This window comes from Coturnix japonica, unplaced genomic scaffold (assembly GCF_054131305.1).
Source record: "Coturnix japonica strain WE unplaced genomic scaffold, WE-NBRP24 Scf157, whole genome shotgun sequence".
NCBI classification, from domain to species: Eukaryota; Metazoa; Chordata; class Aves; order Galliformes; family Phasianidae; genus Coturnix; species Coturnix japonica.
The window spans coordinates 16,721-29,375 of NW_028189060.1; the positions used below are offsets into that span (position 1 = coordinate 16,721).

The 12,655-nt window shown below is 53.0% G+C and overlaps 1 protein-coding gene across 3 annotated transcripts in view; it reads left to right on the forward strand.

Annotated features, from left to right (window-relative positions):
• The window catches only part of LOC107307690 (uncharacterized), an 80,693-nt gene that overhangs the window by 4,528 nt on the left and 63,510 nt on the right, over positions 1-12,655 (forward strand). For 2 of the 3 annotated variants that reach the window (XM_085535707.1, XM_085535705.1), the window contains exon 2: positions 9,947-10,096. In XM_085535707.1, coding sequence (XP_085391833.1) covers positions 9,955-10,096 — 142 coding nt within the window. In that variant the 5' untranslated portion in view covers positions 9,947-9,954. Of the gene's footprint in view, positions 1-3,515; positions 3,708-9,946; positions 10,097-12,655 lie in introns of those variants that run through there. The other variant, XM_085535706.1, reaches the window with a different exon arrangement.

The following is a 12,655-nucleotide window of genomic DNA, read 5'->3' on the forward strand; positions in this document are numbered from 1 at the left end:
TGTCTATGGGGTCGCTATAGGGCCCTTATGTGTCTATGGGGTCACTATGTGTCTGGTATGTGTCAATGGGTCCCTATAGGGCCATTGTGTGTCTATGGGTCCTTATAGGGCCGATATGTGTCTATGGGGTCCCTATGGGGCCCTTGTGTGTCTATGGGGTCCCTATAGGGCCCTTATGTGTCTATGGGGTCACTATGGGGCCGCTGTGTGTCTATGGTGTCCCTATAGGGCCCTTGTGTGTCTATGGGGTCCCTATAGGGCCCTTGTGTGTCTATGGGGTCCCTATGGGGCCCTTATGTGTCTATGGGGTCCCTATGGGGTCGTTGTGTGTCTATGGGGTCGCTATGGGGCCGTTGTGTTTCTATGGGTCCCTATAGGGCCCTTATGTGTCTATGGGGTCCCTATGGGGCCCTTGTGTGTCTATGGGGTCCCTATGGGGCCCTTATGTGTCTATGGGGTCCCTATAGGGCCGTTGTGTGTCTATGTGGTCCCTATAGGGCCCTTATGTGTCTATGGGGTCCCTATGGGGCCCTTATGTGTCTATGGGGTCCCTATAGGGCCCTTATGTGTCTATGGGGTCCCTATAGGGCCCTTGTGTGTCTATGGGTCCCTATGGGGCCATTGTGTTTCTATGGGGTCCCTATGGGGCCGTTGTGATTCTATGGGGCCGCTATAGGGCCGTTGTGTGTCTATGGGTTCCCTATGGGGCCCTTGTGTTTCTATGGGTCCCTATAGGGCCGTTGTGATTCTATGGGGTCCTTATAGGGCCGTTGTGATTCTATGGGGTCGCTATAGGGCCCTTATGTGTCTATGGGTCCCTATGGGGCCGCTGTGTTTCTATGGGGTCCCTATAGGGCCCTTATGTGTCTATGGGGTCCCTATGGGGCCTTGTGTGTCTATGGGGTCCCTATAGGGCCGGTATGTGTCTATGGGTCCCTATGGGGCCATTGTGTTTCTATGGGGTCCCTATGGGGCCGTTGTGATTCTATGGGGCCGCTATAGGGCCGTTGTGTGTCTATGGGTTCCCTATGGGGCCCTTGTGTTTCTATGGGTCCCTATAGGGCCGTTGTGATTCTATGGGGTCCTTATAGGGCCGTTGTGATTCTATGGGGTCGCTATGGGGCCGTTGTGATTCTATGGGGTCCTTATAGGGCCGTTGTGTGTCTATGGGGTCCTTATAGGGCCGTTGTGTGTCTATGGGGCCGCTATAGGGCTGCAGTGTCACATAGTGACCACACGGTGGCGCTGTTCTATGGGGCCGTTGTGATTCTATGGGGCTGTAATGTCACATAGTGGCCGCTTGGGGGCGCTGTTCTATAGGGCCCTTGTGTGTCTATGGGGTCTCTATGGGGCCGTTGTGTGTCTATGGGGCGGCGGTGTTTTTATAGGGCCGCGATGTTGACAATGGGCGGCGGCGCGGATCTATGGGGCCGCTGTGTTCCTCTATGGGGCCACTGTGTTCCTCTATGGGGCCGCTGTTTGTCTATGGGGCCGCTGTTTGTCTATGGGGTTGTGGTGTTCCTATGGGGCCGCTGTTTGTCTATGGGGTCGCTGTGTTCCTCTATGGGGTCGCTGTGTTCCTCTATGGGGTCGCTGTTTCTCTATGGGGTCGCTGTTTCTCTATGGGGTCGCTGTTTGTCTATGGGGTCGCTGTGTTCCTCTATGGGGCCGCTGTTTGTCTATGGGGTCGCTGTGTTCCTCTATGGGGCCGCTGTTTCTCTATGGGGCCGCTGTTTGTCTATGGGGTCGCTGTGTTCCTCTATGGGGCCGCTGTTTGTCTATGGGGTCGCTGTGTTCCTCTATGGGGCCGCTGTTTGTCTATGGGGTCGCTGTGTTCCTCTATGGGGCCGCTGAATAGGGGCTGATCTATGGGGCAGGGGTGGATCTATGGGGTGGGAACTGATCTATGGGGTGAGAATAGGGGCTGATCTGTGGGGTGGGATTAGGGGCTGATCTATGGGGTCTGAATAGGGGCAGATCTATGGGGTGGAAATGGATCTATGGGGCAGGGGCCGATCTATGGGGCAGGGGCTGATCTATGGGGAGGATCTATAGAGCGGATCTATGGGGCAGGGGCTGATCTATGGGGCAGGGGCGGATCTATAGGGCGGATCTATGGGGCAGGGGCTGATCTATGGGGCAGGGGCGGATCTATAGGGCGGATCTATGGGGCTGGTCTATGGGGCGGATCTATGGGGCAGGGGCTGATCTATGGGGCTGATCTATGGGGCAGGGGCTGATCTATGGGGAGGATCTATGGGGCAGGGGCGGATCTATAGGGCTGATCTATAGGGCGGATCTATGGGGCAGGGACTGATCTATGGGGCGGATCTATGGGGCAGGGGCTGATCTATGGGGCGGACCTATAGGGCGGACCTATGGGGCGGATCTATGGGGCGGATCTATGGGGCGGAGATGGATCTATGGGGCTGATCTATGGGGCGGGGATGGATGTATGGGGCTGATCTATGGGGCAGGGGCTGCTCTATGGGGCTGATCTATGGGGTAGGGGCGGATCTATAGGGCGGATCTATGGGGCGGATCTATGGGGCAGGGACTGATCTATGGGGCGGGGATGGATCTATGGGGCTGATCTATGGGGCAGGGGCTGATCTATGGGGCGGATCTATATGGCGGATCTATGGGGCAGGGACTGATCTATAGGACGGATCTATGGGGCAGGGGCTGATGTACGGATCTATAGGGCGGATCTATGGGGCAGGGGCTGATCTACGGATCTATAGGGCGGACCTATGGGGCGGAGATAGATCTATGGGGCAGGGGCGGATCTATGGGGCAGGGGCGGATCTATGGGGCAGGGGCTGATCTATGGGGCAGATCTATAGGGCGGATCTATGGGGCAGAGATGGATCTATGGGGCAGGGGCGGATCTATGGGGCTGCTCTATGGGGCAGGGGCTGCTCTATGGGGCAGGGGCGGATCTATGGGGCGGATCTATGGGGCAGGGACTAATCTATGGGGCAGGGGCTGATCTATGGGGCAGATCTATAGGGCGGATCTATGGGGCAGAGATGGATCTATGGGGCAGGGGCGGATCTATGGGGCTGCTCTGTGGGGCAGGGGCTGCTCTATGGGGCAGGGGCGGATCTATGGGGCGGATCTATGGGGCAGGGGCTGATCTATGGGGCGGATCTATGGGGCAGGGACTAATCTATGGGGCAGGGGCGGATCTATGGGGCTGGTCTATGGGGCGGATCTATGGGGCTGCTCTATAGGGCGGATCTATGGGGCAGGGGCGGATCTATAGGGCGGATCTATGGGGCAGGGGCTGATCTATGGGGCTGATCTATGGGGCAGGGGCGGATCTATGGGGCAGGGGCTGATCTATGGGGCGGATCTATAGGGCAGATCTATGGGGCAGGGGCTGATCTATGGGGCGGATCTATAGGGCAGATCTATGGGGCGGAGATAGATCTATGGGGCAGGGGCGGATCTATGGGGCAGGGGCGGATCTATAGGGCGGATCTATGGGGCAGGGGCGGATCTATGGGGCGGATCTATGGGATCTATGGGGCGGTCGGTGTCGGAGCCGCATTAGGGCGGCAGGCGGCGGCGGAGCGGGACGCGGTGTCGCGTGTATCGCGATATCGGGGTCCCATATCGCGATATCGGGGCGATGTCGCGACATAGAGCGGCACTGAGCGCCCTGATCGTAGCGTCACTGAGCGCTGCACTCAGCCAGCGAGGTAATGGGGTATTATAGGGGGTATTATAGGGGGTATAGGGGGTATTATAGGGGATATTATAGGGGGTATAGGGGATATAGGGGATGTTATAGGGGATATAGGGGGTATAGGGGGTATTATAGGGGATGTTATAGGGGATATAGGAGATATTATAGGGGATATAGGGGGATATTATAGGGGATATAGGGGATATAGGGGGTATAGGGGATGTTATAGGGGATATATGGGGTATAGGGGGTATTATAGGGGATGTTATAGGGGATATAGGGGGTATTATAGGGGGTATAGGGGATATAGGGGATGTTATAGGGGATATAGGGGGTATAGGGGGTATTATAGGGGATGTTATAGGGGATATAGGAGATATTATAGGGGATATAGGGGGATATTATAGGGGATATAGGGGATATAGGGGGTATAGGGGATGTTATAGGGGATATATGGGGTATAGGGGGTATTATAGGGGATGTTATAGGGGATATAGGGGGTATTATAGGGGGTATAGGGGGTATAGGAGATATTATAGGGGGTATTATAGGGGATGTTATAGGGGATATAGGGGGTATTATAGGGGATATAGGGGGTATAGGGGGTATTATAGGGGATATAGGGGATGTTATAGGGGATATAGGGGGTATTATAGGGGATATAGGGGGTATAGGGGATATTATAGGGGATATAGGGGGTATAGGGGGTGTTATAGGGGGTGTTATAGGGGGTGTTATAGGGGGTATAGGGGGTATTATAGGGGATGTTATAGGGGATATAGGGGGTATTATAGGGGGTATAGGGGGTATAGGGGGTATTATAGGGGATATTATAGGGGATATAGGGGGTATAGGGGGTATTATAGGGGATATAGGGGGTATTATAGGGGGTATAGGGGATGTTATAGGGGATATATGGGGTATAGGGGATATAGGGGGTATTATAGGGGATATAGGGGGTATTATAGGGGATATAGGGGATATTATAGGGGGTATAGGGGATGTTATAGGGGATATAGTGGGTATAGGGGGTATTATAGGGGATGTTATAGGGGATATAGGGGGTATAGGGGATATAGGGGGTATAGGGGATATATGGTGTATAGGGGATATAGGGGGTATAGGGGGTATTATAGGGGATATTATAGGGGGTATTATAGGGGATATTATAGGGGATATAGGGGATATTATAGGGGATATTATAGGGATATAGGGGGTATTATAGGGGGTATATGGGGTATAGGGGGTATTATAGGGGGTATAGGGGATATAGGGGATGTTATAGGGGATATATGGGGTATAGGGGGTATTATAGGGGGTATTATAGGGGGTATAGGGGATATTATAGGGGATGTTATAGGGGATGTTATAGGGGGTATTATAGGGGGTATTATAGGCGATATAGGGGGTATAGGGGATATTATAGGGGGTATAGGGGGTATTATAGGGGATATAGGGGGTATAGGGGATATAGGGGATATAGGGGGTATTATAGGGGATATTATAGGGGATATAGGGGGTATAGGGGGTATTATAGGGGATATTATAGGGGATATAGGGGATATTATAGGGGATATAGGGGGTATAGGGGGTATTATAGGGGATATTATAGGGGATATAGGGGATATTATAGGGGATATAGGGGGTATTATAGGGGGTATAGGGGATATTATAGGGGATATAGGGGATGTTGTAGGGGATATAGGGGATATTATAGGGGATATAGGGGGTATTATAGGGGATATAGGGGATGTTATAGGGGGTATAGGGGGTATTATAGGGGATGTTATAGGGGGTATAGGGGGTATTATAGGGGGTATATGGGATATAGGGGGTATTATAGGGGATGTTATAGGGGATATAGGGGGTATTATAGGGGATATTATAGGGGATATTATAGGGGGTATAGGGGGTATTATAGGGGATATAGGGGGTATAGGGGGTATTATAGGGGGTATAGGGGGTATTATAGGGGATATTATAAGGGGGTATAGGGGGTATTATAGGGGATATAGGGGGTATTATAGGGGATGTTATAGGGGATATAGGGGGTATAGGGGGTATTATAGGGGGTATAGGGGGTATTATAGGGGGTATAGGGGGTATTATAGGGGATGTTATAGGGGATATAGGGGGTATAGGGGATATTATAGGGGATATAGGGGGTATTATAGGGGGTATATGGGGTATAGGGGGTATTATAGGGGATATAGGGGGTGTAGGAGATATAGGGGGTATAGGGGATATTATAGGGGATATAGGGGGCATTATAGGGGGTATAGGGGATATAGGGGGTATAGGGGATATTATAGGGGAATAAAGGGGATGTTATAGGGGGTATTATAGGGGGTATAGGGGGTATTATAGGGGATATAGGGGGTATAGGGGATATTATAGGGGATATAGGGGGTATGGGGGGTATTATAGGGGGTATAGGGGGTATTATAGGGGATGTTATAGGGGATATAGGGGGTATTATAGGGGATATAGGGGGTATAGGGGGTATATGGGGTATGGGGGGCATTATAGGGGGTATAGGGGGTATTATAGGGGATATAGGGGGTATAGGGGATATATGGTGTATAGGGGGTATAGGGGGTATATGGGATATAGGGGGTATTATAGGGGATATAGGGGATATTATAGGGGGTATAGTGGATATAGGGGGTATTATAGGGATATTATAGGGGATATAGGGGATATTATAGGGGATATATGGGGTATAGGGGGTATTATAGGGGATATTATAGGGGATGTTATAGGGGGTATTATAGGGGTATTATAGGCGATATAGGGGGTATAGGGGATATTATAGGGGGTATAGGGGGTATTATAGGGGGTATAGGGGGTATTATAGGGGATATAGGGGGTATTATAGGGGATATAGGGGATGTTATAGGGGATATGGGGGGTATTATAGGGGGTATTATAGGGGATATAGGGGGATATTATAGGGGGTATTATAGGGGGTATAGGGGGTATTATAGGGGGGTATAGGGGGTATTATAGGGGGATATAGGGGATATTATAGGGGATATAGGGGATATAGGTGATATATGGGTATATGGGGTATAGGGGGTATAGGGGGGGTATAGGGGATATATGGGGATATAGGGGGTATAGGGGATATAGGGGATATAATGGGGTATAATGGGATATAGGGGATATAGGGGGTATATGGGGTATAGGGGATGTAGGGGATATAGGGGATATATGGGGTATATGGGATATATGGTGTATAATGGTATATAGGGGATATAGGGGGTATATGGGGTATATGGGGATATAGGGGATATAATGGGGTATAGGGGATATATGGGGATATAGAGGATATATGGGGTATATGGGGTATAGGGGATATATGGGGTATATGGGATATATGGTGATATATGGAGTATAGGGGTTATAGGGGATGTAGGGGATATAGGGGTATACTAGGATATAATGGGATATATGGGGTATATGGGATATATGGGATATAGGGGATATAGGGGATATATGGGGTATATGGGATATATGGGGTATATGGGATTTAATGGGATATATGGGGTATATGGGATATATGGAGTATATGGGATATAGGGGATATAAGGACTATATGGGGTATATGGGATATAATAGGATAGTATGGGGTATGTGGGGTATATGGCATATATGGGATATATGGGTTATATGGGATATACTGGGATATATGGGTTATAATGGGATATACTGGGATATATGGGGTATATGGGTTGGAATGGGATATATGGGATGGACTGGGATATATGGGATATATGGGATATTATGGGATATAGTGGGATATAGTGGGGTATGTGGGATATAATGGGATATAATGGGATATACTGGGATATACTGGGATGGACTGGAAGGGACTGGGATATAATGGGATATAATGGGTTATACTGGGATATACTGGGATGGGATGGACTAGGTTATACTGGGAGGGACTGGGAGGAGTACTGGGACCACATGGAGAACTGGTTATACTGGGATGAACTGGGAGCATTGGGATGGACTGGGAGGAGCACCAGGACCACATGGGGGGACTGGGATATACTGGGATATATGGGATATAATGGGATATAATGGGATATATTGGGATGGACCAGGAGGAGTACCGGGATGGACTGGGAGGAGAACTGGGGTGTATTGGGATAAACTGGGATATAATGGGATATAATGGGATATACTGGGATATATGGGATATACTGGGATATAATGGGATATACTGGGCTGTACTGGGATATATGGGATATAATGGGATATACTGGGATATACTGGGATATACTGGGAGCAGCTGAGCTCATCTATGGGACCAGCAGGACCCCCCGGCCCCATAGGGGGCAAGTCCCCTGTACATCCCCTATATATCCCCTATACATCCCCTATATGTCCCCTATATGTCCCCTATACATCCCCTATACATCCCCTATATGTCCCCTATACATCTTCTATGTATCCCTTATGTGTTTCCTATACATTCCCTTATATATCCCCTATATATCCTCTATAGTATCCCATATATCACCCCATAGCGCCCTATAGAGCCCCATAGCCCCCCATAGCATCCCATATATCACCCCATAGCGCCCTATAGAGCCCCATAGCCCCCCATAGCATCCCATATATCACCCCATAGCACCCTATAGAGCCCCATAGCCCCCATAGCATCCCATATATCACCCCATAGCACCCTATAGAGCCCCCCATAGCCCCCCATAGCATCCCATATATCACCCCATAGCACCCTATAGAGCCCCATAGCCCCCCATAGCATCCCATATATCACCCCATAGCGCCCTATAGAGCCCCATAGCCCCCCATAGCATCCCATATATCACCCCATAGCACCCTATAGAGCCCCATAGCATCCCATATATCACCCCATAGCGTCCTATAGAGCCCCATAGCCCCCCATAGCATCCCATATATCACCCCATAGCGCCCTATAGAGCCCCATAACCCCCATAGCAACCCATATATCACACCATAGTACCCCATAGCACCCCATAGCCCCCCATAGCATCCCATATATCACCCCATAGCGCCCTATAGAGCCCCATAGCCCCCCATAGCATCCCATATATCACCCCATGGCGCCCTATAGAGCCCCATAGCCCCCCATAGCATCCCATATATCACCCCATAGCCCCCATATATGACCCCGTAGCCCCATATAACACCCCGTAGCCCCCCATATATGACCCCATATCCCCATAGCCCCCCATGGCACCCCATAGAGCCCCATAGACCCCCATAGCCCCCCATATATGGCCCCATAGAGCCCCATAGCCCCCCATAGCATCCCATATATCACCCCATAGCCCCCATATATGACCCCGTAGCCCCATATAACACCCCGTAGCCCCCCATATATGACCCCATATCCCCATAGCCCCCCATGGCACCCCATAGAGCCCCATAGACCCCCATAGCCCCCCATATATGGCCCCATAGTGCCCCATAGACCCCCATAGCACCCCATATATGACCCCATAGCCCCTCATAGAGCCCCATAGCACCCCATATATGGCCCCATAGTGCCTCGTAGCCCTCCATAGACCCCCATATATGACCCCATAGCCCCTTATAACACCCCATAACCCCCCATATTACCCCATATATGACCCCATAGCCCCCATAGGCCCCTATATATGACCCCATAGCCCCCTATAACACCCTATAACCCCCCATATTCCCCCATATATGACCCCATAGCCCCCTATAACACCCCATAGACCCCCATATATGACCCCATAGCCCCCTATAACACCCTATAACCCCCCATATTCCCCCATATATGACCCCATAGCCCCCTATAACCCCCCATATTCCCCCATATATGACCCCATAGCCCCCTATAACACCCCATGGCCCCCCATATTACCCCATATATGACCCCATAGCCCCTCATAGAGCCCCATAGCCCCACATATATGACCCCATAGTGCCCCATAGCCCCTCATATATGACCCCATAGCCCCCTATAACACCCCATAACCCCCCATATTCCCCCATATATGACCCCATAGCCCCCTATAACCCCCCCTATTACCCCATATATGACCCCATAGCCCCTTATAACACCCCATAACCCCCCATATTACCCCATATATAACCCCATAGCCCCCTATAACCCCCCATAGCCCCCCATATATGACCCCATAGCCCTCTATAACCCCCCATAGCCCCCCATGTATGACCCCATAGCCCCATAAACCCCATAGTGACTGTGTGTGTCCCCCATAGCGCCCCCTATGGACGTGCTGTGGGCGGTGGGTGCTCACGAGCGCCCCCTGGGGGTGACGGCGACCCCCGGCGTCTGCCCCCATAGCGACAGCGCCTTCAGCATCGACCCCAAAGCGAAGCTCAGCGCCCCCACAAGGACGGTCCTCCAAGGTAAGGGGGCGCTATGGGGCGCTATGGGGCCAGGATATGGGGTTGAGGGGGGTCTATGGGGTTCTATGGGGCCAGGATATGGGGTTGAGGGGGGTCTATGGGAGTCTATGGGGCCAGGATATGGGGTTGAGGGGGGTCTATGGGGTTCTATGGGGCCAGGATATGGGGTTGAGGGGGGTCTATGGGAGTCTATGGGGCTGGGGGGGTCTATGGGAGTCTATGGGGCTGGGGGGGTTCTATGGGGCTGGGGGCTTCTATGGGGTTCTATGGGGCTGAGGACCCACCACGACGGTCCTCCAAGGTAAGGGGGTGCTATGGGGCGGTCCTCCAAAGTAAGGGGGCGCTATGGGGCAGTCCTCCAAGGTAAGGGGGCGCTATGGGGCCAGGATATGGGGTTGAGGGGTGTCTATGGGGTTCTATGGGGCCAGGATATGGGGTTGAGGGGGGTCTATGGGGTTCTATGGGGCCAGGATATGGGGTTGAGGGGGGTCTATGGGAGTCTGTGGGGCCAGGATATGGGGTTGAGGGGGGTCTATGGGGTTCTATGGGGCCAGGATATGGGGTTGAGGGGGGTCTATGGGGTTCTATGGGGCCAGGATATGGGGTTGAGGGGGGTCTATGGGGTTCTATGGGGCCAGGATATGGGGTTGAGGGGGGTCTGTGGGGTTCTATGGGGCCAGGATATGGGGTTGAGGGGGGGGTCTATGGGGTTCTATGGGGCCAGGATATGGGGTTGAGGGGGGTCTATGGGGTTCTATGGGGCCAGGATATGGGGTTGAGGGGGGTCTATGGGGTTCTATGGGGCCAGGATATGGGGTTGAGGGGGGTCTATGGGGTTCTATGGGGCCAGGATATGGGGTTGAGGGGGGTCTATGGGGTTCTATGGGGCCAGGATATGGGGTTGAGGGGGGTCTATGGGGTTCTATGGGGCCAGGATATGGGGTTGAGGGGGGTCTATGGGGTTCCATGGGGCCAGGATATGGGGTTGAGGGGGGTCTATGGGGTTCTATGGGGCCAGGATATGGGGTTGAGGGGGGTCTATGGGGTTCTATGGGGCCAGGATATGGGGTTGAGGGGGGTCTATGGGGTTCTATGGGGCCAGGATATGGGGTTGAGGGGGGTCTATGGGGTTCTATGGGGCCAGGATATGGGGTTGAGGGGGGGTCTATGGGGTTCTATGGGGCCAGGATATGGGGTTGAGGGGGGTCTATGGGGTTCTATGGGGCCAGGATATGGGGTTGAGGGGGGTCTATGGGGTTCTATGGGGCCAGGATATGGGGTTGAGGGGGGTCTATGGGGTTCTATGGGGCCAGGATATGGGGTTGAGGGGGGTCTATGGGGTTCTATGGGGCCAGGATATGGGGTTGAGGGGGGTCTGTGGGGTTCTATGGGGCCAGGATATGGGGTTGAGGGGGGTCTGTGGGGTTCTATGGGGCCAGGATATGGGGTTGAGGGGGGTCTATGGGGTTCTATGGGGCTGAGGGGGGTTATGGGGCTGGGGGGGATTTCGGGTATGGGGGGCTATGGGGCTGGGAGGGTTCTATGGGGTTCTATGGGGCTGAGGAGGGGATATGGGGCTGGGGGGTCTCTATGGGTATATATGGCCATGTGACAATGGGCCCTATGGGGTGATGCTGCCCCATATCGCCCTATAGGGCTGTGGGTATATGGGATGTGTGGGGCAGGGATGTTACACTGTGCCCTATGGGGTGCCCTGCCCCACATCTCCCCCTATAGGACTGTGGGTATATGGGATATGTGGGGCAGGGCTGTAACACTGTGCCCTATGGGGTGCTGCCCCACATCTCCCCCTATAGGGCTGTAACACTGTGCCCTATGGGGCTCCCTGCCCCACATCTCCCCCTATAGGGCTGTAACACTGTGCCCTATGGGGTGCCCTGCCCCACATCTCCCCCTATAGGGCTGTAACACTGTGCCCTATGGGGTGCCCTGCCCCACATCTCCCCCTATAGGGCCGTAACACTGTGCCCTATGGGGTGCCCTGCCCCACATCTCCCCCTATAGGGCTGTAACACTGTGCCCTATGGGGTGCTGCCCCACATCTCCCCCTATAGGGCTGTAACACTGTGCTCTATGGGGTGCTGCCCCACATCTCCCCCTATAGGGCTGTAACACTGTACCCTATGGGGTGCCCTGCCCCACATCTCCCCCTATAGGGCTGTAACACTGTGCCCTATGGGGCTCCCTGCCCCACATCTTCCCCTATAGGGCTGTAACACTGTACCCTATGGGCTGCCCTGCCCCACATCTCCCCCTATAGGGCCGTAACACTGTGCCCTATGGGGCACCCTGCCCCACATCTCCCCCTATAGGGCTGTAACACTGTGCCCTATGGGGTGCTGCCCCACATCTCCCCCTATAGGGCTGTAACACTGTGCCCTATGGGGTGCTGCCCCACATCTCCCCCTATAGGGCTGTAACACTGTGCCCTATGGGGCTCCCTGCCCCACATCTCCCCCTATAGGGCTGTAACACTGTGCCCTATGGGGTGCCCTGCCCCACATCTCCCCCTATAGGGCTGTAACACTGTGCTCTATG